The 24,616-nt window shown below is 48.9% G+C and overlaps 1 protein-coding gene across 1 annotated transcript in view; it reads right to left on the bottom strand.

Annotated features, from left to right (window-relative positions):
- Positions 1–14,691: 14,691 nt before the first annotated feature.
- LOC140427924 (uncharacterized) overlaps positions 14,692–24,616 on the bottom strand; it is a 56,267-nt gene continuing 46,342 nt past the window's right edge. The window contains exon 8 of the mRNA XM_072513788.1: positions 14,692–17,449. Coding sequence (XP_072369889.1) covers positions 17,370–17,449 — 80 coding nt within the window. The 3' untranslated portion in view covers positions 14,692–17,369. The remainder of the gene's footprint in view (positions 17,450–24,616) is intronic.

Raw genomic sequence — 24,616 nt, 5'->3', positions numbered from 1 at the left:
CAAGAATGGATTTCCCAGTTAATGCACCTCTTCCTCGCTAAGGCCATCAGAGGGCCACACTACTCCAGCCAAGCACATCCAAGGTCAACTACACCTCTTCCCTGTTCCATTAGGCAGGACAGGCAATCCTGCAATCGAATCTTCACATATTTCCACCTCAGCTCCAGCCGAGCTACTACACCTCTTCCCCATTAAGGCCGCCAGGTGCCACCCCTAATCTAGCCAAGTATACCCAGGCGCTACTACACCTCTTCCCCATTCCTCCCAGTTTCATGCCCATGCACAATAAAACACAGGTCCCTTACAACCAATACCCCATGGTGCATTTCCTACTGTGAACATCTGCGTACACCACAGCACTTCTCTCCCGATTGGCACACACCCCATGTCATACAATTAGCTTTTCCGTTTGATTACACCTCTTCTCTGTCTTACACACCTATTCTAGCCAAGCACACCTGTAGGAGCATTTCCAAGGACTGAGTGTTGAGCTAGATTTTATGTGGGGTTCCTCCCACTTAGTTACAGCTCAGCTGAACACACAGAGCTACAGACACATCAACTCTGGTTAAGACAGCTTTATTTTCCCAAGCTTGGTCCACACACTTTGGAAAGTGATCTGGATAAATGCCAAAATCACTCTGCCTGACACACCAATTATACTGTTTTCCAAAAATCAATAGCCCACCCCAGTTGGACTTGATCCAATCTTTTCTGTCAATTTTATATTGACCAGTGAAATTTACTTTAAGCAACATGATGACTGTGATCAGCTCATGATTTAACCCCAACCTGCCACCTGTTGTTTACTATGAGACTGTATCCATTATGAAGTTGTTTTGCTGACATTTCCATCTTACTTATCACAGCCAGTTCCAGCCTACCTCATTGTTCATCTAAGGGAAGATGCCAAAGTTGGTTCCTCTTTACACCATGTCTGAGACAGGATATTGGGGGCACTAATAAGAACTGTCTACTGAACTGACTGTGTTATTGCTGACCATACTATTTCTATTTGTCTCAAAAACATGAGCAAGTTAGCTAGCTTAAATCCCACAATGCATGATGGCCACTGCTTGTAGCAAGAATTTGAATGCTTATTACTGCTATGTCATAAAAATACAAGATTAATGGTTAATAATGATTACTGGGTAAACTTTCTATGAATAATCTCAATCCTTAATAAACTAACTTATATTGTCTGTTCCAGTGATATCCGAGCTATTCAGTTTTAAGGGGTCTCATCTCAGGACACCCCCCCCCATTTCAACACCCAAGTGCTAATACACCTCTTCCCCATCTGACACACCTACTCCAGCCAAGCACACCCAAGTGCTGCTACACCTCTTCTCCATTGCACACCTACTCTAACCGAGCCCACCACGTACTACAATCCTGCGATTGAATCTTCACTATTTCTGATGCTGCACAACCTCCACCTGTGCAACACCACTACCTTCTACTCTGAGTGGCGCTCACCCTGCCCCAGGAAACACCCCACTTCCTTCTCCTGTGGGTGGCGCTCACCCTGCCCCAGGAAACACCCCACTTCCTTCTCCTGTGGGTGGCACTCACCCTGCCCCAGGAAACACCTCACTTCCTTCTCCTCTGGGTGGCGCTCACCCTGCCCCAGGAAACACCCCACTTCCTTCTCCTGTGGGTGGCGCTCACCCTGCCCCAGGAAACACCCCACTTCCTTCTCCTGTGGGTGGCGCTCAACCTGCCCCAGGAAACACCCCACTTCCTTCTCCTGTGGGTGGCACTCACCCTGCCCCAGGAAACACCCCACTTCCTTCTCCTGTGGGTGGCACTCACCCTGCCCCAGGAAACACCCCACTTCCTTCTCCTGTGGGTGGCACTCACCCTGCCCCAGGAAACACCCCACTTCCTTCTCCTCTGGGTGGCGCTCACCCTGCCCCAGGAAACACCCCACTTCCATCTCCTCTGGGTGGCACTCACCCTGCCCCAGGAAACACCCCACTTCCTTCTCCTCTGGGTGGCGCTCACACTGCCCCAGGAAACACCCCACTTCCTTCTCCTCTGGGTGGCGCTCACCCTGCCCCAGGAAACACCCCACTTCCTTCTCCTCTGGGTGGCACTCACCCTGCCCCAGGAAACACCCCACTTCCTTCTCCTGTGGGTGGCACTCACCCTGCCCCAGGAAACACCCAACTTCCTTCTCCTCTGGGTGGCGTTCACCCTGCCCCAGGAAACACCCCACTTCCTTCTCCTCTGGGTGGCGCTCACCCTGCCCCAGGAAACACCCCACTTCCTTCTCCTCTGGGTGGCGCTCACCCTGCCCCAGGAAACACCCCACTTCCTTCTCCTGTGGGTGGCACTCACCCTGCCCCAGGAAACACCCCACTTCCTTCTCCTCTGGGTGGCGCTCACCCTGCCCCAGGAAACACCCCACTTCCTTCTCCTCTGGGTGGCGCTCACCCTGCCCCAGGAAACACCCCACTTCCTTCTCCTCTGGGTGGCGCTCACCCTGCCCCAGGAAACACCCCACTTCCTTCTCCTCTGGGTGGCGCTCACCCTGCCCCAGGAAACACCCCACTTCCTTCTCCTCTGGGTGGCGCTCACCCTGCCCCAGGAAACACCCCACTTCCTTCTCCTCTGGGTGGCGCTCACCCTGCCCCAGGAAACACCCCACTTCCTTCTCCTCTGGGTGGCGCTCACCCTGCCCCAGGAAACACCCCACTTCCTTCTCCTCTGGGTGGTGCTCACCCTGCCCCAGGAAACACCCCATTTCCTTCTCCTGTGGGTGGCACTTGTCCCCATCCCAGGAAACACCCCACACACCATTAAACACGAATTGCAAAATTCTGCAGATGAAAAAAAATTATATCCCACCTTGGTGGCACTAACAAGCTATTATATATGTCAGTGAGGTTGTACTTCCCACCTTTTTTTTTAAAGGGGGAAGGGAACAGGTGTTGCTAAGAATAACAGATTCTATCTTAAACTCCCGTCCAGAATGAACTACATACTTCATTGCTATCTGGGACGCCTCATCCCAGAATGGTCACAGCAACCCCGGACTACAGGTGCCACACCAATTCAAGACCAGAAGAACAGCCTATGATACCCCAGATACATGTGGTTCATCCCAAAGGATGCAAGCGAATGTGAGAATGGCATCCTATGGGTACATCCGAATAAGCGTGTCACCTATGGGTGCAATACCTAAAGAGTGGTGTACAGGAAGGATAATGGGAGCTCTGATTATTGCTCCCTTAGGACAATCTCCACGAGCGATTAGTGGGCATGTACTAACCATGGGTGCATCGAGCTAGCTTGCCTAGCCCATGGCCCGGAAAAAGGGCTAGAAATTAGTGAGGTTATTCAGGACGAGTATGCTCTCTACGAAACTTGAAATGGGTTAAAACCTAGAGTGAGCACGGCCCTCCCCACTTGTCCTGAAACCATACCAGGGCCCCAAAATGAGTTGATATTAAAACAGATGGGAAAGTTAGTATTCGATAACACACACTATGAATTGGTATCAGTAGAGGTAGATCTGGCCGGGCACAATTACCAGACTGCTGCCCCTCCCCACTTAGTAAATTGTACCTCCACTTGACCCAGAGATTACTCAGCCCAAAGACTGGGACACACGAGGGGAAAGAGGTACCCAGATCCAAGGGGTGCAAAAGGAGGGAATTCCTGAACGATTTGGCAACCGCTTTTGGGGCAGGGGTATCCACCATCAACATGCTTGATTTGGTTGATTTGGACAATACGCTCAGAGTCCTGACCCAGCAAGTTAAACAGATCTTGGACAGGTTAAATGAAAGCACTAGCCAAGATGGTGGGGAACAGGGCCAACTGCCTTATGGTTACTGTGCTGGAAGGGCACGCCCAAACAATCAATCAGATTGCCCGAGGGAGGGTGGAAGATGCCAGGCAACAGAACCGAACCCTGTGCAATATCTATGGCCACTGGACGGTCAAGCAGCTGCGAGAGAACCTGAACCAGGTTAGCAATGGGGAGGCTCTGACCTGGATCAGCGTTGAGAAAATTGAACACCTGTACTGGGGAAAAAGACACACCAATGTAACAAACTGTCAATTGCGGGACCTGACCAAGGTCTGGTCTAACAATAGCTGTACAGGAGTCCCGGGGACCGCTCTAGGGATGGTGTTAGGGATCCCAGTAATCGTAAAGGACAGAGTCGGGTTGAGACTCTTTGAAGCCGAAAATATAGGAGTCATTCAAAGAGGGATGTGGATGGGATAACAGGGAACTCTCCTAGATGTCATTGAGAAAGGAGGGAAACTCATAGGCACCAGTCTGGACAAATGTGAACACATCGACAAAATGGTTGTGTGCCCTTTTCCGGTGTATGAAAACTAACATGCTCTGTGTGGATTCAGGACAACTACCGACCTAAATTGTACACTGGAAATGAGAAATCTGGGAAGATCTGTCACCTGGGTAGCTTACATCACGACCTCGCTAGCGAATTACCAATATGGGACAGCCATATCTACCATTCACAACACTTCTTTCTATTTTAGACCACACATTCCTGCTGGGATAGGATTGATTGAGATGGTAGATATACACCGGAGGGAGAAAATATTTATAAATGCTGGTGAGGAGTGGAGACAAGATTTGGCAGAATACTCTGAAAAATTTGACATTTGACATTGGTTGGGATCTTTTGATCCGGTTTGCTGATGCTCGCAGGATCAAGAGGAGGGACTGTGGTGACCTACCAGGGCACAGCTTTTAGGCCTGACTAAAATTGTCCATTTTAAATTAAAGAATTGGGCACTTTAAAACAAGCCACAGTCACTCCAACATACAGCCCCATGGGAATGCGAATTGGCCAAGTTTGAATACACTAAAGGTCAGAGAGGCTGCCAAAACATGTCTGGACCTGCTCTGTCAATCGGCCATCAATAAATAATTGATCCGATTAACATGCACCCATCTATTGTTGCAAGCCCAGGCCGGGCCAGACACTCAGGCAACTAGACTTCCCACCATCACCTCATTTGGTAAAGATGTGCGTGCGAATAACACCACTGGAGATGGACATCTGGGGCGGGCCCAGGTGACCTGTCAATCAGGCATCAATCAGATCATTGGACATTGAAACCCTCTCTCGGTATCCCATTGGCAAAAGACCACAGGAAGTGGGAAAAGGGCGCAAAGCCCAGGGGGGATAAAAATAGGCACTCCCGACCCCTCAGGAGCGAAGACTTGGTGTGGGAGGTGAACTTGACCAGACCAGAGAAGACCAGACCAGAGAAGAAAGGAAGAGACTGCCAAGAGGAACGTAGTGATCGAATCCATAGCCCTACCAAGCCATCTTTGCGGGTAGTATAAACTGACCTTGGATACCTCTAGAGTATATTTGTGGGTAATTTATGGGTTAATTGTGTTCAATAAATATTGCCGAATTTGAACTTGTGTTTGTGGTTTGTTCTCCTCATTATTAAGGACACCTAGGTAAACCTTTGAGTAAGTAAACTGGTCGAAAGTATCTGAGGTTTTACAGGTACAACAGCTACTTTCATGACCACAGGATTTCAAAACTTCTTTACAGCCAATGAAATAGTCTGTAAGCCGAATCACTGTTGTAGGAAAAGCAGCACCCAATTTGTGCATAGCAAGCTCTCACAAACGGCAATGTAATAATGATCAGAAATCTGTTTTTATGATGTTGGCTGAGGAATACACTCCTGCCCATTTTGAAATAGCGCCATGGGATATTTGTGAAGCTGTGTTTACTTTATTTTTATTGGTTGTTTATCCAATAAAGAATGCACTGTGTATGCAGATGGGGATTTGATTTAACATCGCACCCATATGTTGAGTTCTCCCTGTACTACAATGGAACCTAATTCTCTCAGGGCTCTGTAATAGTTAAGGCCATGCTTCCTGCAATGTTACACAGAAAGTAGGAGGCAGTTCGGCCCTTCAAGCCTGCTCCGCCATTCATTATGATCGTGGCTGATCATCCAGCTCAATAGCCTGGTCCCGCCTTCATAGAAACATAGAAAATAGGAACAGGATGAAGTCATCTGGCCAGCAGGAGGCCATTCATGTACATGTATTTCGATATTTCTGAACAAAATGTTTTTTGCAAAACATTAACACCGTCCACTCTCCACTGGCTCGATGCTAGTGTGGTCACCCCAGATTTCTATTCCCCCAGCTGTGAAGCATGTAGCACCGGTCAAGTCAACTAGGCTATGCAGAGCAGAAGACCATAAGACAAGCAGAATTAGGCCATTTGGCCCATTGAGTCTGCTTCGCCATTCAATCATGGCTGATATGTGACATGACTGACAGTAAGTCCCTCATTATTGGTATATTAGCCTGGATAGTTTTGCTGAAGCCCTGGAACAGGTCTTGAACAGACAAAGCGAAGCCGAGCAATACCTCCAGCAGCAGCGCACCCCTCCCCGATGAACTCTAGGCATTCTATGCTTGGTTCGAGCGGGACATCATCGATCTGCTGTTGAATGTCCCCACAGCCCAAAACTCACTCATACCCACCGTCACAGCTTCCGAAGTCATATCGGCCTTCCTGAAAGTGAACCCTCGGCGACGGGTGCGGACAGGATCCCTGGTCATGCACTCAGAGCCTGTGCGGGCCAGCTGGCAGATGTGTTTGCAGACTGTGGTGGTATGTATTAGGGGTAATACGGTACACCACGTGTCGACAGGCTATTGGTGGAGGGATGCCAGGTCCTGATAGGGTCTGCCACCAACTGGACTCCACCCAGAAATGCCGGTATAAGAACCCAGCTTTTCCCTCCAATTCCCTCAGCAGCTGCATTCTGTAACCACGCTGCTGGGGATAAAGTTCTGCTTAATAAAGCCTTCAATTGACATTACCTCAACCTGCCTCGCGTCATATTGACGGTGCTACAATTTATTAAGCAGAATTTAAATTGAAGAAAACGACGTGGGAACATGGAGCTCCGAATCACTCCGGAGACGGTTTCACCGGTGCCATCGCCGCGCTGAAGGATATCTACATCCGGCCCGCCAACCAGGTTTTTGCTCGCTACCAGCTCACCACACAACGGCAATTTCCGGGGGAAATCGCTGGACGAGTTTTATAACGCCCTGCAGATCCTGCGTCGAAATTGCAACTGCCCGGCGGTAACAGCGAATGAACACACAGAGCTCCAGGTCCGCGATGCGTATGTGGCAGGTTTGGCCTCTTCCCAGATCCGCCAGAGGCTTCTGGAGAAAGAATCTCTGGGACTTACAGAAGCTCGGGCCCTGGCGGCATCCCTCGATGTGGCCTCGCGTAACGCCCGCGCCTACGCCCCCGACCGCACTACAGCCCCTTGGGCTCTGTGGACCCCCACTGCGGTCGACTCTCCGACACCCCCCACCCCCGCAAACCTGCGCGGCCAAAACACCAGACCAACCGGGGGGACCCCGCTGCTATTTTTACGGCCAGCCGAAACACCCTCGGCAGCGCTGCCCGTCCCACGCGGCTACCTGCAAAAGCTGCGGGAAGAAGGGCCACGACACGACGGTGTACAAGTCCCGCGGGGTCGCCGCTATCTCCGGGGAAGAAACGGGACCACAGACCCAGCCCCCCCCCCAGCGATCCATGTGCGACCAACGGACGCCGCCATTTTGGACCCCGGACGCCACGAGGGAGAGATGGGCGCCGCCATTTTGGCCACCCCCGACCGCGCTCGATCCGTGGACGCCGCCATCTTGGCTGAAGGACCCCGATACAGCCGGCCACATACTGCCTGATTACAATGCTCAACTTCAACAACCACGTCCGGCTTCGACGACCCTCGACCAGTCGCGACCCCGGACGCTCCAGACTGCAACCACTAAAGTCCTAGTGAATGGCTACGAGACGCCGTGTTTTATCGACTCTGGGAGCACGGAGAGCTTCATTCATCCGGACACGGTAAGGCGCTGTTCCCTCGTAATTCGGCCAAGCACCCAGAAAATGTTCCTGGCGGCGGGATCCCACTCCGTTCAGATCACGGGGTTCTGCATCGCTAACCTAACGGTGCAGGGGAGAGAGTTCCAAAATTACCGGCTGTATGACTTTCCCCATCTCTGTGCGCCCACACTCCTAGGGTTGGACTTCCAATGCAACCTCCAGAGTTTAACATTTAAATTTGGCAGCCCTATACCCCCACTGACTGTCTGCGTCCTCGCGACCCTCAAGGTTGAACCGCCTTCCTTGTTTGCGAACCTCACCCCGGATTGCAAACCCGTCGCCACAAGGAGCAGACGGTACAGCGCCCAGGACCGGACCTTCATTCGGTCCGAAGTCCAGAGGCTGCTGAAGGAAGGCATCATCCAGGCTAACAACAGTCCCTGGAGAGCCCAGGTGGTAGTCGTTAAGACCGGGGAGAAACAGAGGATGGTCATCGCCTATAGTCAGACCATCAACAGGTACACTCTGCTAGATGTGTACCCTCTCCCCCGCATATCCGACATGGTCAATCGGATTGCACAGTACAAGGTCTTTTCCACCGTGGACCTCAAGTCCGCCTACCAGCTCCCCATCCGTCCCAGTGACCGCAACTATACTGCCTTCGAAGCAGACGGGCGGCTATACCACATTTTAAGGGTTCCATTCGGCGTCACGAACGGAGTCTCGGTCTTCCAACGAGAGATGGACCGAATGGTTGGCCAGTACGGTTTACGGGCCACGTTCCCGTATCTCGACAATGTCACCATCTGCGGCCACGACCAGCAGGACCACGACGCCAATCTCCAAAAATTCCTCCAGACCGCTCACGCCCTGAACCTCACTTACAACAAAGAAAAATGCGTGTTCCGCACCGATCGTCGAGCCATCCTGGGCTACGTAGTGCATAATGGAGGGATAGGCCCCGACCCTGAACGCATGCGCCCCCTCATGGAGTTCCCTCTCCCCCACTGTGCCAAAGCCCTGAAACGTTGCCTGGGCTTCTTTTCTTATTACGCCCAGTGGGTTCCACAATACGCCAACAAGGCCCGTGCGCTAATCCAGTCCACTACTTTTCCCCTGTCGACAGAGGCATGCCAGGCCTTTAGCCGCATCAAAGCGGATATCGCAAAAGCCACGATGCGCGCCATCGACGAGTCCCTCCCCTTCCAGGTTGAGAGTGACGCATCGGATGTAGCTCTGGCGGCCACCCTCAACCAAGCAGGCAGACCCGTGGCCTCCTTCTCCCAAACCCTCCACGCTTCAGAAATCCGCCACTCCTCAGTGGAAAAGGAGGCACAAGCAATAGTGGAAGCTGTGCGACACTGGAGGCATTACCTGGCCGGTAGGAGATTCACTCTCCTCACTGACGAACGGTCGGTTGCCTTCATGTTCGATAATGCACAGCGGGGCAAGATCAAGAACGACAAGATCTTGCGGTGGAGGATCGAACTCTCCACCTTCAATTATGAGATCTTGTACCGTCCCGGAAAGCTGAACGAGCCATCCGATGCCCTATCTCGCGGCACATGTGCCAATGTACAAGTGGACCGTCTACAAGCCCTCCACGAGGACCTCTGCCACCCGGGGGTCAGTCGTTTCTACCACTTCCTTAAGGCCCGCAACCTCCCTTACTCCGTCGAGGACGTCCGAACAGTCACCAGAAACTGCCAGATCTGCGCTGAGTGCAAACCGCACTTTTTCAGGCCAGATAGAGCGCACCTGGTTAAGGCCTCTCGACCCTTTGATCGCCTCAGTTTGGATTTCAAAGGCCCCCTCCCCTCCACCGACCGCAACGCGTACTTCCTGAACGTCGTTGACGAATACTCCCGTTTCCCTTTCGCCATCCCCTGCCCCGACATGACAGCGCCCACGGTCATTAAAGCCCTCGGTACCATTTTTACACTGTTCGGTTTCCCCGACTATATCCATAGCGACAGGGGGTCCTCCTTTATGAGTGACGAACTGCGTCAATTCCTGCTCAGCAAGGGCATAGCCTCGAGCAGGACGACCAGTTACAACCCCCGGGGGAAGGGGCAGGTAGAAAGGGAGAATGGAACGGTCTGGAAGGCCGTCCTGCTGGCCCTCCAGTCTAGGAGTCTCCCAATTTCCCGCTGGCAGGAAGTCCTCCCGGATGCCCTTCACTCTATCTGGTCCCTGCTGTGCACCACCACGAATTAATCACCTCACGAGCGCCTCCTCCTCTTTCCTAGGAAGTCCTCCTCTGGAACGCCACTTCCGACCTGGCTAGCAGCTCCGGGACCCATTCTGCTCCGGGAACATGTGCAGGCGCACAAGTCAGATCCGTTGGTGGAACAGGTGCATCTCCTTCACGCCAACCCGCAATACGCCTACGTGGAGTACCCCGATGGCCGACAGGACACGGTCTCCCTGCGAGACCTGGTGCCCGCCGGAGCTACCCACACCCCCCCAACGCCAATCACCACCTCCTCACTCCAGCCGGTTCATCCCGCAGCCACCCCCTTCCCGGGGGTTCGGTTCTCCTCCCAGACCCGCCCAAGGGTAAGGACACAGGGGACATTGCTATGCTCCCAGAGTCGACGGTACTTGAGCCAGCGCCATCACCCACGCCCGAGACGATCGGAAAGGACGACCAGGGCGCCCATCCGGCTCATCGAATCACTTTAACTCTCAACGTTTTCAGTTATTGTGTCTTGTTATAGTTATGGCATCATGCCGACCCTGTTTGGCCCGTTGAAGCGATAATTTTGTGTTTTGTTCAAAGTTACGGCACAGTACCGACTCTGTAAACCCCTACCACCATCCCGCCGGGTTCTTTTTCAACAAGGGGTGAATGTGGTGGTATGTATTAGGGGTAATACGGTACACCACGTGTCGACAGGCTATTGGTGGTGGGATGCCAGGTCCTGATAGGATCTGCCACCTACTGGACTCCACCCAGAAATGCCGGTATAAGAACCCAGCTTTTCCCTCCATTTCCCTCAGCAGCTGCATTCTGTAACCACGCTGCTGGGGATAAAGTTCTGCTTAATAAAGCCTTCAATTGACTTTACCTCAACCTGCCTCGCGTCATGTTGACGGTGCTACACAGACATCTTTAACCTGTCCCTTCACCTCTCCGAGGTCCCCACCTGCATCAAAGACCACTATCATACAGGTGCCAAAGAAGAACCAGGTAACGTGCCTCAATGACTACCGTCCGGTGGCCCTGACATCAATCGTAATGAAGTGCTTCAGGAGGTTGGTCATGAAGCACATCGACTCCATACTCCCAGAGTGCCGAGATCCACTGCAATTCGCATACTGCCACAACCGGTCCACAGCAGATGCCATCGCCCTGGCTCTACACTCATCTCTAGAGCCTACATCAGACTCCTATTTATTGACTACAGCTCCGCCTTCAACACCATAATCCCAGCCAAGCTCATAACAAAGCTCCAAAACCTAGGACTTGGCTCCTCATTCTGCAATTGGATCCTCAACTTTCTGACCCACAGACCACAATCAGTAAAAATAAACAACACCTTCTCCACAATAGTCTTCAATACCGGGGCCCCGCAAGGTTGCGTAGCCCCCTACTATACTCACTGTACACACATGACTGCATGGCAAATTTTGGTTCCAACTCCATCTACAAGTTTGCTGACGACATGACCGTAGTGGATCGGATCTCGAATAACGACGTGTCAGAATACAGGAGGGAGATAGAGAACCTAGTGGAGTGGTGCAACGGCAACAATATATCATACATTAATAATCTGGAAGAAGGAACTGAAGACACTAGATGATACAAAGATCTGTAGAGGGACTGGTAGTATTGAGGAAGCAGGGGGGCTGCAGAAGGATTTGGACAGGCTAGGACAGTCGACAATGATGTGGCAGATGAAATACAATGTGGAAAAGTGAGGTTATGCACTTTGGAAGGAGGAATGGAGGCATAGATTATTTTCTAAATTCGGAAATGCTTGGGAAATCAGAAACACAAAAGGATTTTGGAGTTCCTGTGCACGATTCTCTTAAGGTTAATGTGCAGGTTCAGTCGGCAGTTAGGGAGGCAAATGTAATGTTAGCATTCATGTCGAGAGGGCTAGAATACAAGACCAGGGATGTACTTCTGAGGCTGTATAAGGCTCTGGTCAGACCCCATTTGGAGTATTGTGAGCAATTGTGGACCCTGTATCTAAGGAAGGGTGTGCTGGCCTTGGAAAGTGTCCAGAGGAGGTTCATAGAATTACATAGAACATCCAGTGCAGAAGGCGGCGATTTGGCCCATCAAGTCTGCACCAACCCACTTAAGCCCTCACTTCCACCCTATCCTCGTAACCCAATCACTGAGGGCAATTCAGCATGGCCAATCCACCTAAACCTGCACGTCTTTGGACTGTGAGAGGAAACCGGAGCACCCGGAGGAAACCCACCCAGTCACGGGGAGAACGTGCAGACTCCGCACAGTGACCCAGCGGGGAATCGAACCTGGTACCCTGGCACTGTGAAGCCACAGTGCTATCCACTTGTGCTACTGTGCTGCCCTCACAAGAATGATCCCTGGAATGAACAGCTTGCCGTATGAGGAACGGTTGAGGACTCTGGGTCTATACTCATTGGAGTTTAGAAGGATGAGGGGGGACTTTATTGAAACTTACAGGATACTGTGAGGCCTGGATAGAGTGAATGTGGAGAGGATGTTGCCACTTGTAGGAAAAACTAGAGCCAGAGGACACAATCTCCGACTAAAGGGAGGATACTTTAAAACAGAGATGAGGAGAAATTTCTTCAGCCAGAGGGTGGTGAATCTATGGAACTCTTTGCCGCAAAAGGCTGTGGAGGCCAAATCAATGATTGTCTTTAAGACAGAGATAGATAGGTTCTTGATTAATAAGGAGAGCAGGGGTTATGGGGAGAAGGGGGATGAGAAAAATATCAGCCATGATTGAATGGTGGAGCAGACTTGATGGGCAGAGTGGCCTAATTCTGCTTCTATGTCTTATGGTCTTATATCCCTCAATGCCAGCAAAACTAAAGAGCTGGTCATTGACTTCAGGAAGCAAAGTACTGTACAACACCCCTGTCTGCAACAACGGAGCCGAGGTGGAGATGGTTAACAGCTTCAAATTCCATGGGGCGCACATCACCAAAAATCTGACCTGGTCCACCCACGTCGACGTTACCACCAAGAAAGCACAACACCTAGATTTCCTCAGAACCTAAGGAAATTCGGCATGTCCACACTGACTCTTACCAACTATGCACCATAGAAAGCATCCTATCCGGCTGCATCGGAGCCTGGTGTGGCAACTGCTCGGCCCAAGACCGCAAGAAACGTCGGAGAGTTGTGAACACAGCCCAGTCCATCACACAAACCTACCTTCCACCCATTGACTCTATCTACACCTCCCACTGCCTGGGGAAAGCGGGCAGCATAATCAAAGACCCCTCCCACCCAGCTTACTCACTCTTCCAACTTCTTCTATTAGGCAGGAGGTACAAAAGTCTGAGAACACGCACAGATTCAAAAACAACTTCTTCCCTGCTGTTATCAGACTCCTAAATGACCCTCTTTATGGACTGACGTGATTAATACTACACTCCTGTATGCTTCACCCAATGCCGGTATCTATGCATTTACATTGTGGACCTTGTGTTGCCCTATTTTGTATTTTCTTTCATGTACTTAATGATCTGTTTGAGCTGATCGCAGAATAATACTTTTCAATGTGCCTTGGTACACGTGACAATAAACAAATCCAATCCAATCTTTTGACCAAGAGTCGAGGATGTCAGCAACTCAGCTGTAGTTAATGCATTACAGCACGTACGGATTGGATTTTGGAGGCCAGGTTATGATTGAATTTGCTGAGTGCAAATTAGCTGCTGTATTTCCTTCGCTATAATACTTCAAAAATAAAAGTACTTCTTCGTTAGCTACAAAACACTTTTGAGATGCCTGATGTTGATGATAAGCACTATATAAATGCAAGAATTTGCTTTTTTCTTTTGACGGCTCCGTCTTGTGCAATCCTGTTGTGCTGGGAACGCTGACCTCAATTTTGGGTAGAGGCACTGTAATATCATCACCATCACAATAGTCCTAAGCTCCAGCAGCAGGGAGTCCCTTAGCTCTTAACCTCCAATGTGCTACCTGTGTGGCATTTGAATTGTTTCTACCAAGCATACTGAACAATCATGTGCATTGTTTGTGGATGATCAATGATCCTCTTTAATGTTGGGATGCTCAATTAATGAGTTTTTATTCTATGTGAGCTCTAAAACATTGCATTCAGAAGATATATGAAATATCCATATCGATGGATCAACCCAACTGGAGATAATTCAACTTTCAAAAATGAAGTGCGATTTTCATTTGGCGGATACACTTGTGAAATCTGAAAGCGGCTATATAATTGGTGCAAGTGATCTTGCACAAGAGGAACAAAAGTCCACTTTCTACCCTGGTCAGTCACCACATTCAGAGAATTCTTCCTGTGTAGTCTGAGCCCTGTAGCGATTATCTTAGAACTATATCACTACTAGCAGTGATTGGCGAAGCACAATGAGGAAGGGCTGCATTTCCGGCAGTGCAATTAGTATATATACTTTGTTATTTCTGAAAGAAAAACATTTCCATTGTTTTTCTCCCTGTAAATAAGTCAGTGGAATAAAATACCGCTATGGTCACCCGTAGTTTCCTTTCCCTCACTTGTGAAGCAATTCACCATGGTTAACCAAGCTCGGTGGAAAACAGTTAGAAAGTGGAAAGTGCAGCAGAAACATACTGGACGTAAAACACAAATACAGTGAATATGGTTTATTTTGTGTAACAATTAAAAATACCAAATCTGCATATGCATTACATTCTTTACTGAATAAATAATTGAAAAAGAATAAAATAAACACAGTAATTTCAAGTTTTTCCAATATTTAGCAAGCAGTCTCGCATATGCAATAACACAGAAAATTCTGGGAGCAGTGCATGGCAAATGTGGATTTCAGTTCAGTGTTCAATATAGTAATGACCAACTCCGACAATGGCCAGTGTGGTGTCCAGAAAGACACTGCTGCATACAAGCGGAGGACAATAGTGACCTTCACTAGAATGAAAGTGTGAAACATTGAGCATTCACTCTAGTGTTGATTTGTGCTTATAATGTATTCTGTATTCTTGGGCATCAGTCTCCTGCAATCGAACCGTGAACTTCAATCTTGCCCACAATGGTACGATATATGTTCTTTTCGGCTATAATATGCTTGGACAGAGCTATGCTTATACAACCTTTCTCCTTCACTTCTGATGTTTCTGACAATTGCTTGCTTTTTTTTTGTGTTTACTGCTTTTGACATGCTATTGAACAGTTTTTCAGATCTCACATTAGTAGACTATGTTGATCACTGAAGAACGTTGAGTGTTGCATTAAGTGTCCATACCCAGCTTCTGCAATGCCAGATGGGAATGGCTCGAGCGCATGGACCAGAGATCAGCACCTGAAAGAGCACCAGGATTCCCAACTCATCTATGAATCAGACAACAGCTACAAAACCTGTCCACGCATTATAAAAACAAACGCTAAGCTAATGCCATACGAGTGAAGCAGAAAAATAGTAGACAACTTACTGAGCAGTCTTTTTTTCTTCAGTGACAACTATTCCTTTCAGTGATGCAATTCATTGAACAAGAAACTTCAAATGCTGTACTTCAAAAATAAATGCTGCAGTGGCCTTTTTGCCTGAGAGAACGTTACTTTTTATCTGCTAATTTTAACACTTCCAAAGACACAAGTATTGGAGAACACTTTTCCAAGTATTTGCACGGAATAACTTCTGACAACATGAAAAAAGTCTGCCATTTTGTCCTAGGTTTCCACTTTAATAAATTTACGATGTGCAAATTATACATTCTCACTAATTCCTTCCATTACACAATTGTTTAAATATTCAATTCTCTTTATGGCCCTTACATTTAATTTGAGTAGGGGGCGGGGGGGGGGGGGGGGGGGAGGAGATCTACTTAATGTTAATTGCAGACAGATAGAAAATAGAGGCCAATTGCAAGTCTTCAATCAATGTTTGAAAATAAAAAACAAGTAGAATAAGTTTTTAAAAAAGTTTACAAAAATATTTCATGAATTAAAACACACCATCACTGTCGAACCCAAATAAAAAAGGCAAAATGCTGAAAATGTAAGTTAACATTCTAGGTGCAGATCCATCCCTACACCCAAAATGTCTTCTATTATTAAGTGCTGGTGGACCTTTTGTATCTCCAGCATTTTCCGATGTGTCAAAGATTTCTACAAGGCATACGAAGGTTGTTTCTGGGGGGGGGGGGGGGGGGGGGGGGGGTGAAAACTCTCCTTGAATGAAGTTTCATTTGACTGGAGTAGGATAGAAGAACTAGACATGGAGCAGGACACATTGCTGCTGTACGATTGATCACTGGGAATGAATTTAGAAGGTAGTGCAAGTTGCTTCATTCTGTTTTCAAAAATACAATAAAATAATTTATGCATTTCATTAATTTAGAAATTTCTGGTCATTTTAAAAATGAAATATTTTTATTATTGCAATATTTCTTTAAAAATAATATTTGTTTTGGCTTGAAATCCCATTTTCATTCCTCAAAAGAAAAGGAAAGAATTTTACTGAAACAGAAAGTCTGGGTAAACACCAACAGTTACAAGACTGTTGCAATTAGTCTTGACATTCAGCAATAATGCAATTTTAATCACAAATCTCAGGAATCTTAGTCATACATTAAGAAAGTTGTACATAAATTTACACTGCAGAAGAAAGCCATTCGACCCATCAAGTCTGCACTAGCCCTTGGAAAGAGCACCATTGTATCAGTAACTAATTATTTAATTGTATCCTGGTAGTCATCACATAGTGAATTTGAGTAAATATACAACAAAAAGCAGATAACCCCTTGATCGGAAAATAGATAAATATTCTTCTCCACTGAAAAGCACAGCAATAATTACATATGTGGACTCGTCATCGTCGCATATCCTTTAATTCAAGGACGACCACTACTCAGGGTCACGTGCTCGTGATAGAAGTCTATTTTCCCTCCTGGCACTGGTAGTTGTGGATTTAATCCAACCTGACCAATTACTGCCCCATAATCCAGTCTCCTTCTCAGTTACCCAAGTGATGGATGGGGTCATCGACAGTGGTATCAAATCACAACAACCTGCTCACAGATGCTCAGTTCGGTTTCCGCCAGGGCCACACAGGGTGTACCGGCCCCACATGGACTGCAGCAGTTCAAGAAAGCAGCTCACCATCAACTTTTCAAGGGCAATGCAACTGCTCGTCTAGCCAGCCACGGAAACGTCCAGTGAAAAAATAAAAAAAATGGCAAAGCTGGTAATACGTTACAGTCGAAAATTGGTTGTTGCTCTCAATCAAATGGCTTTTCCAAGAACCGTGTTAATGGCAGTCAGAGGACCTTCCTCCCTGGTTTCTGATCTTTTATTCTTCATCTGCGGTGAGATTTGTACACTCATATCTATCAGCATTGGCACCATCTTTACTAGTATTCACAGGTTCATCTGTAGAGCAATTAAAGGGTGAGCAACATTCTGCACACAATGCAGTAATTCCCAACTCTAGGAAATTTCAGGCATTACGCTTCAAAAAAAAAAAAAGTTAACATATAATTGACAGATTGACTGGTAAGTAGAAACGCCCTGGGCAGGGTGACTTTCTTTTCTCAGGTTTTCCCACTTTTGAACGTGTTGATGCACACAGGAGCAATAGCTGTTTTCTGGTATTTCATCAAAATGATCTTTCTTCATATGTGTGCATAGATGATGACAACAACTTACATTTATGTAGCACCTTTAACATCGTAAAATGTCCCAAGGTGCTTCACAGGAGTGTTATCAAATAGGATTTGACACTGTACCCCATAAGATGTTAGGGTTGATGGCTAAAGGCTTGGGCAAAGAGGTGAGATTTAAGGAGTGTCTTATGGTTGAAAAGGGAGGAAGGAATTCCAGAGTGTAAGGTTTTGACTGCTGAAGGCATGACTGCCAATAGTGTAATAAAAAGAAAATCGGGATGTTCAAGAGGACAGTACGCAAAGAGTGCAAATATCTCAGGGGGTTTTAGGACAGAAGATAGGGAGAGAAGGGACAAAGGAGGAATGTGAAAACGAGGATCAGAATCTTAAAACCGAGGCGTCGATTAACAGGAAACACATGGGTGACGGGTGAATGGGGCTAGGTGCACGTTAGGCAGCAAACCTTTGGATGGCCTATTATTTATGGAAGGTAGGACATAGGAGGTTGGTCAGAAGTGCAGAGGGATATTCATGTCTAGAAATAAAAAAAGCAAGGACGAGGGTTTCAGTATGGGTGTGGGGGACCCTCAAACTCACTTAGAGATTGGGGTATTCTTTCAAAATTGCCGCCCTAACTCTGAGGAGCCGATTTCGATGGAGAGTTCAGCACCCCATTGCTGAAATAATCTCCAAGTGTGGGCTAGATTGGGGAGAAACTCCCCAAGGCCCCAAAAAATAAGTGTGGGTGAATACTGGTGTGAATCTCACCCAAAAAGCCGGCAGGAAACTCCCCACCAAACTCACCCAAAATGACACTTTAGAAATGTTTCGGTTGAATTCCGCCCAAGAGGTCATTCACCCCTTTTCAACCTGCTCCTAAAGAACTGTGTTCAGGTGGCACCTCCAAAATTCCAAGGTCCCAACATGAGAAATAGGATATTCATTTTGATTTGAGGTAGCAATCATTCACCACCTCAGGAAATTGTACATTCCAGTTCCATTCCCGAAACATGAGCACTAATGCCAAGACCGACACTTCAGCGCAGTATTGTATGTGCGTGACAGTCAGAACTGAGGTCTTTGGATGACATCCTTTGGTTAAAGGATTCCATGACACGATTCAGAGATAACAGGAGGCATGATGGCATCCTGGCACTGCTACTGGACTAGTAATCCAGAGACCCATGGAATGCTCTGGGGATCCAGGTTCAAATAAAAATCTGGAATTAAAAGTCTAATGATGATCCTGAAACCATTGTCGATTGTCGTAATCAATCAGGTTCACTAATGCCCTTTAGAGGAGGAAATCTGACACCTTATCCAGTCTGGTTTACATGTGGCTGTAAATCCACAGTAGTATGGTTTACTCTTGAATGTCTTCTGAGATGGCCGAACAAGCCACTCAGTTCAAGGATAATTAGTGATGAGCAACACTCCCACATCCCCCGAGTGAATAAAGAAAAAAAAATGATTCGGGGAGCTCTTTTGGAATCCTGGCCTCAACCACTATTAATAAAGACAGCGGTGAAAAAGACAAATAATTGATTTCATTGCTCTTTATTGCTTACTTACGAACATATGAAATAGGACCAGGAAGCCAGTGGCCTCTTGAGGCTGCTCCACCATTTCATATTATCATGGCTGATTTGATTGTGGCTTCAACTCCCTGTCTACCCTCTATAACATTTGACTCCCTTATCAATTAAAATCTACCTAACACTGCCTTACAAATATTCAATGACCCTGTCTGTACTGCTCTCCGGGTAAGGGAATTCCACAGACCAACAACATCTGACAAAAATAAATTCTCATCTACATCTTAATTAGGAGATAAAGGGAAATGTACAAATTAAGTGCCACATTTCCCCTTATTAGAAAAGTAGCTATACTGATCCATCCATTGTATTTCTTACATCCATCTTGTATAATTTTTAAGTTGAAGATGACAGAAAACATGGCAACATAATTAGTGAGCAAGTGTACCCTGGTAGCAGCGAACAACACTTACAAAATGCTGTTCACCAAGGCTCCTTCAATAGCACCTTCCAAATCTGCGACCTCTACCATCTTGAGAACAAGAGCAACAGACAGGTGGAGGTGTTCCCACATGCAAGGTCCCCTCCAAGCGATAGACTAGCCTGACTGAGAAATGTATCCGTTTGTTCAAAGTCATTATGTTAAACTCCTGTCATTTCCCATCAACACTGTGAATGTAACCAGAAGGATTGCAAAGGTTCAAGAAGGCACTTCACAGCCTTCTTCTCAAGGGTAATTTGGGATGAGAAATAAATTCTGGTCATTATCCCGACAAGACTAATAACCAAACTCTGCAATCTTGGACTTGACCCTTCCCTGTGCAGCTGGATCCTTGACTTCCTCACCAAGACCACAATCTGTCAGGATAGGCAACAGCACCTCCTCTACAATAGTCCTCAACACCGGGGACCCGCAAGGATGTGTGCTCAGTCCTCTACTGTACTCCCTATACACACATGACTGTGTGGCAAGATTTAAATCCAACTCAATCTATAAGTTTGCAGATGATACAACTTTTAAAAAAAAAAGTTTCGAGTATCCAATTCATTTTTTCCAATTAAGGGGCAATTTAGCGTGGCCAATCCACCTAGCTTGCACATTTTTGGATTGTGGGGGCGAAACCCACGCAAACACGGGGAGAAAGTGCAAACTCCACACGGACAGAGACCCAGAGCTGGGATCGAACCTGGGACCTCAGCGCCGTGAGGCCGCAGTGCTAACCCACTGCGCCACCGTGCTGCCCCAGATGATACAACTTTGGTGGCCGTATGTCAAAGAATGACGAAGCAGACGACAGAAGGGAGATAAACCACTTGATTGCATGGTGTACCGAAAACAACCTCTCTTTAAATGTCGGAAAGACCAAAGAATTGATTAGCGACTTCATGAAGCGTAGCACGGGACACACTCCCTTCTGCATCAATGGCTCTGAAGTGGAGATGGTCGATAGCATTAAGTTTCTGCGGGTCACCATCACCAACAGTTTGTCCTGGTCCACTCACGGTGATGCAACAGTCAAGAAAGCCCAACAACATCTCTACTTCCTACGGAATCTAAAGAAATTCAGCATGTCTGCATCGACTCTCACAAACTTCTACAGATGTGCCATAGAGAGCATCCTATCCGTCTGCATCACAGCCCGGTATGGCAACTGCTTGGTCCAAGATCGCAAGAAATTGCAGAGTGTGGTGAACTCAGCCCAACGCATCACACAAGCTTGCCACCCGCACATTGATTCTGTATACACCTCTCGCTGCCTCAGGAAGGCAGTCAGCATTATCAGAGACCCCTCCTACCCAGGCATTGCCTTCTTCCAGACCCTTCCATCAGGCAGAAGGTACAGAAGTCTGAAGACCCGCACATCCAGACATAGGAACAGCTTCTTCCCCACAGCTACAAGACTCCTCAACGACTCCCCTTCGGACTGATCTTTTCCCTGTAAGAACACTATTCACGACGCCCTATGCTGCTCTTGCTCATGTATTTGCTTTGTTTGGCCCCTTGTTCCACACTGTAACCAATCACGGTTTGTCGATGTACCATTTGTCAATGTAGTCTGTTGATTATTCTTTTTGTCTACTATGTACGTACTGTGTATGTTCCCTCGGCCGCAGAAAAATACTTTTCACTGTACTCCGGTACATGTGACAGTAAATCAAATCAAATCTTGTGAGACGCCTCTCGCAAGATTTACCGGCTGTACAATCCCGCCCAAGGTCTGGCAAAACTGTAAACTGACTGGCTAATGATGCCCTCTGTCTCTCCTCAGGAAATGCTCTCCCACAAATCTCCGGGAGAGGGTCCAGACTGGTGGTGGTGTGTCACCTCTTTCGAGGAGCGTGCCCTGGAGGTGACGGGTGTGGCCAAGGCCAGAGCAGTCACCAACGTGGAGGCTGGCGGATGCCACAGAGGTGAGGAACCACTAGAGTTCAGGCTTCTGGGGCACAATCTGCTGATGGAGGCAGGAACCCCTAGGGGAGACTGCAGTCGGAGGGCTGCTCATCCCAGCCTGATGCTGAGCCTGTGGAACTGGGTTACCCAGAGCAGATGGAGACATTAGAGAGCACCGGGGACATTCAGAGGGAGATGTCTGCGACACTCCAGCAGGTCCATAGTGATTGGAGGAGTCCCAGAGGCTACGGGTGCAGGAGATGTCATCGGTAATGCATGGCACCAAGGCCAACACTGCTAGGGTGGCGACCTCAGTGGAGAGCCTGGTGCACGCCGTCGGCACCATTACTGAAGGTGTCCATGGTGTCGAGCAGTCGGTGACGGGCATTCTCGTCAGAATGTCCGATTCGCTGGGGGATGTCACCCAGTACCAGGCTGACCCGATGAGGTTCTGCAGGACATGTCCCACTCTGAGATGGGAATGGCCAAGGTGCTGCGGTGCTTGTCCCAGTCGCAGGTGGATATTGCAACTGGGACAAGAATCGGGGAACCACCAGGGCTGGCAGGGGCAGATGATGCAGGGATGCAGACGATGCAGGGGCAGCTGGGGCTCGAACCAGCTATCCCTCCATCCCAAGGTGAACCCCAAGGCCCTATAGGCACCGGCCAGGAGGAGGAGGCACCGAGTGCCAATCCGGACCCGTCGAGTGGAGTGGCGACGGTGGCCATCAGTTCCCCTGAGTTCCACCCTTCTGAAGAGGCTGCGTCTCGCAGTCAGCACACGGGACAGGGAGGCACGGCTGTGCATGTGCCGCCGACAAGTGAGCCGAAGCCATCCGGACCCAGAGTCCCCAGAGAACATCGATGGCCACGGGATGAGGTAACAGCTGGCTGCCTCCACCTCAGATGTGCATCCTGGGGACACACCAAGATGTAGTGGCAAAGCGAGGAGGGCAAAGCACATCGGGGATCACTGAGGGCACAGGGGAGGGAGTAGAGGAATTGTCAAACACAATCAACACCTTTGTACACAACCAGTATGATATCACCTTCTTCCGCAATGCGAGCTGACCTCTGAACCCTTGGCCCATCTCTCCAGGCATTTCCCCCTCCCCGTAGCACTCACCCACGCTCCGGCTGTGGACATCTCCACGAGGCAATGTCCCATCCCCTGGGTGTTTGGAAGTTGGCTGTTGACGTGTGTGGTGTTGCCTCCCGCAGTTTTCAAGACCAGTGTCCAGGCATCAAGGTTTGATTGGGATGCTAGGCAATGAGTCCCACATGCTACAAGGCCCACCCACCCACAGGAATCCACTTGGTTTGTATGAAAAGCTCACTTAACCACGACTGCTAATTCCCTATTAGCAATAGCTTTTAGCCGCGCAGCCAGTGTCCTCGGCAGTCGGTTCAGGTTATGGTGGTTGATCATAGAATTTACACTGCAGAAGGAGGCCACTCGGCCCATCATGTCTGCACTGGCCCTTGGAAAGAGCATCCCACTTAAGCCTACGCCTCCACCCTATCCCCGTAACACAGTAAACCCACAAACCCCACCTCACCCTTTTGGACACGAAGGGCAATTTAACATGGCCAATCCACCTAACCTGCACATCTTCAGACTGTGGGAGGAAACCGGAGCACCCAGAGGAATCCCACACAGACACGGGGAGAATGAGCAGACTCCGCACAGTGACGAAAGCCGGGAATCGAACCTGGGACCCTGGAGCTGTGAAGCAACTGTGCTAAACGCTGTGCTACCATGCTGCCCTGATGGGCGGACGGGCAGGGGCAAGTGTTGCCCCAAGTACACATGGTCCGTGGGTTGGCATTGTGGTGCCATGAGCGGTTGCCCCCCCCCCCCCCCCCCCCCCCCCCCCCAGCATACCCTCCTCCCCATGGGGGCCCACCCCTGCGGAGGGTCCCCATCCCCAGGGTCCACCGTTCCCCAGTGAGCACTGGGGTGGCAACCTCAGCACCTCCAGGCTCTTTGCCTGTGAGCAGAGATGAATACTCCTCTCCTCGGCTCCCCAAAGAAGCCCTTCTGCCAGGTTCAGGTTTTTCAAAAGCAGTATTAATTGGCGCCAGCGTGAGACCTTGCTGGGGAGGCCGCTGAATGACAGGAGGCCGCTAGATATGGGGTGGCTCTTGTTAATTGTATGGAAGTGGGCCTTAAGTGTGATAATAGCTTTCCCGTCACACATCGCAAACTGTTTGGCATCTGGGTGGTTCTCGATTTTGGCTCTCCCGTTATTCACCGGCCTCGTTTCACTTGAGCGAGAGCGTAACGTGGTCGGAGAATCGCGCACAGTCTCATCCACACACACTCACGGGACACCCCCCCCCCTCCCCCTGCTCCTCACACACACTGATCTTGTAGGTGCGGCTGTGGCCAGGTCTTTGCCATCCCCTTCATCCCGCCCCCTGCCTGTTGTAGCTGCTGAGTTTGGCTCGTCCAATCACAAGCTACTTCCTCCTTACATTGTCTACTGATTAGCTCCCCAGCGAGCCTATTAACAGCCAGAATTGTGGGTAAATCACTGGATGATCAGACTTGCAGCATTTTCCAAAATTCTGTCCATAGGGTCTTCACCAGCAGAGTCCAACAACATGCTGGGTCGCATTAAAGATCCTCGGGGGCTACATCCAGGGAATCACAAGTGCAGGGAGGCCTGGTTTTGGGACAGTGAGGGGGGGTGGAGGAAGTGTAGTGATAGTGGGGTGAGTCAAAAACTGTTGAAGGTGCCAGGATAAGTTGATAAAAGGTGATTAAGTGTATGGGACACCTAGCTTTATAAATATGGCATCAAATACGAAAACAAGGAATCTATGCTAAACCTTTACAAATGACTGGTTATATTTCCGATGGCGTAATGTGTAGAATTCTGGCAACCACACTTTAGGAGGTTCGCAGGGGCTCAGAAAGGGAACAGAGCAGATTCACCACGAATGAGGGATTTCAGTTACATGGAGCCACTGATCGAGCTGCGATTGCTCTCTTTAAAGCAGG

The sequence above is a fragment of the Scyliorhinus torazame genome, chromosome 8 (genome assembly GCF_047496885.1).
Source record: "Scyliorhinus torazame isolate Kashiwa2021f chromosome 8, sScyTor2.1, whole genome shotgun sequence".
Classification (NCBI taxonomy): domain Eukaryota; kingdom Metazoa; phylum Chordata; class Chondrichthyes; order Carcharhiniformes; family Scyliorhinidae; genus Scyliorhinus; species Scyliorhinus torazame.
Note: the sequence above shows the minus strand (reverse complement) of the source record. Positions and strands in the feature narration are given on the sequence as shown.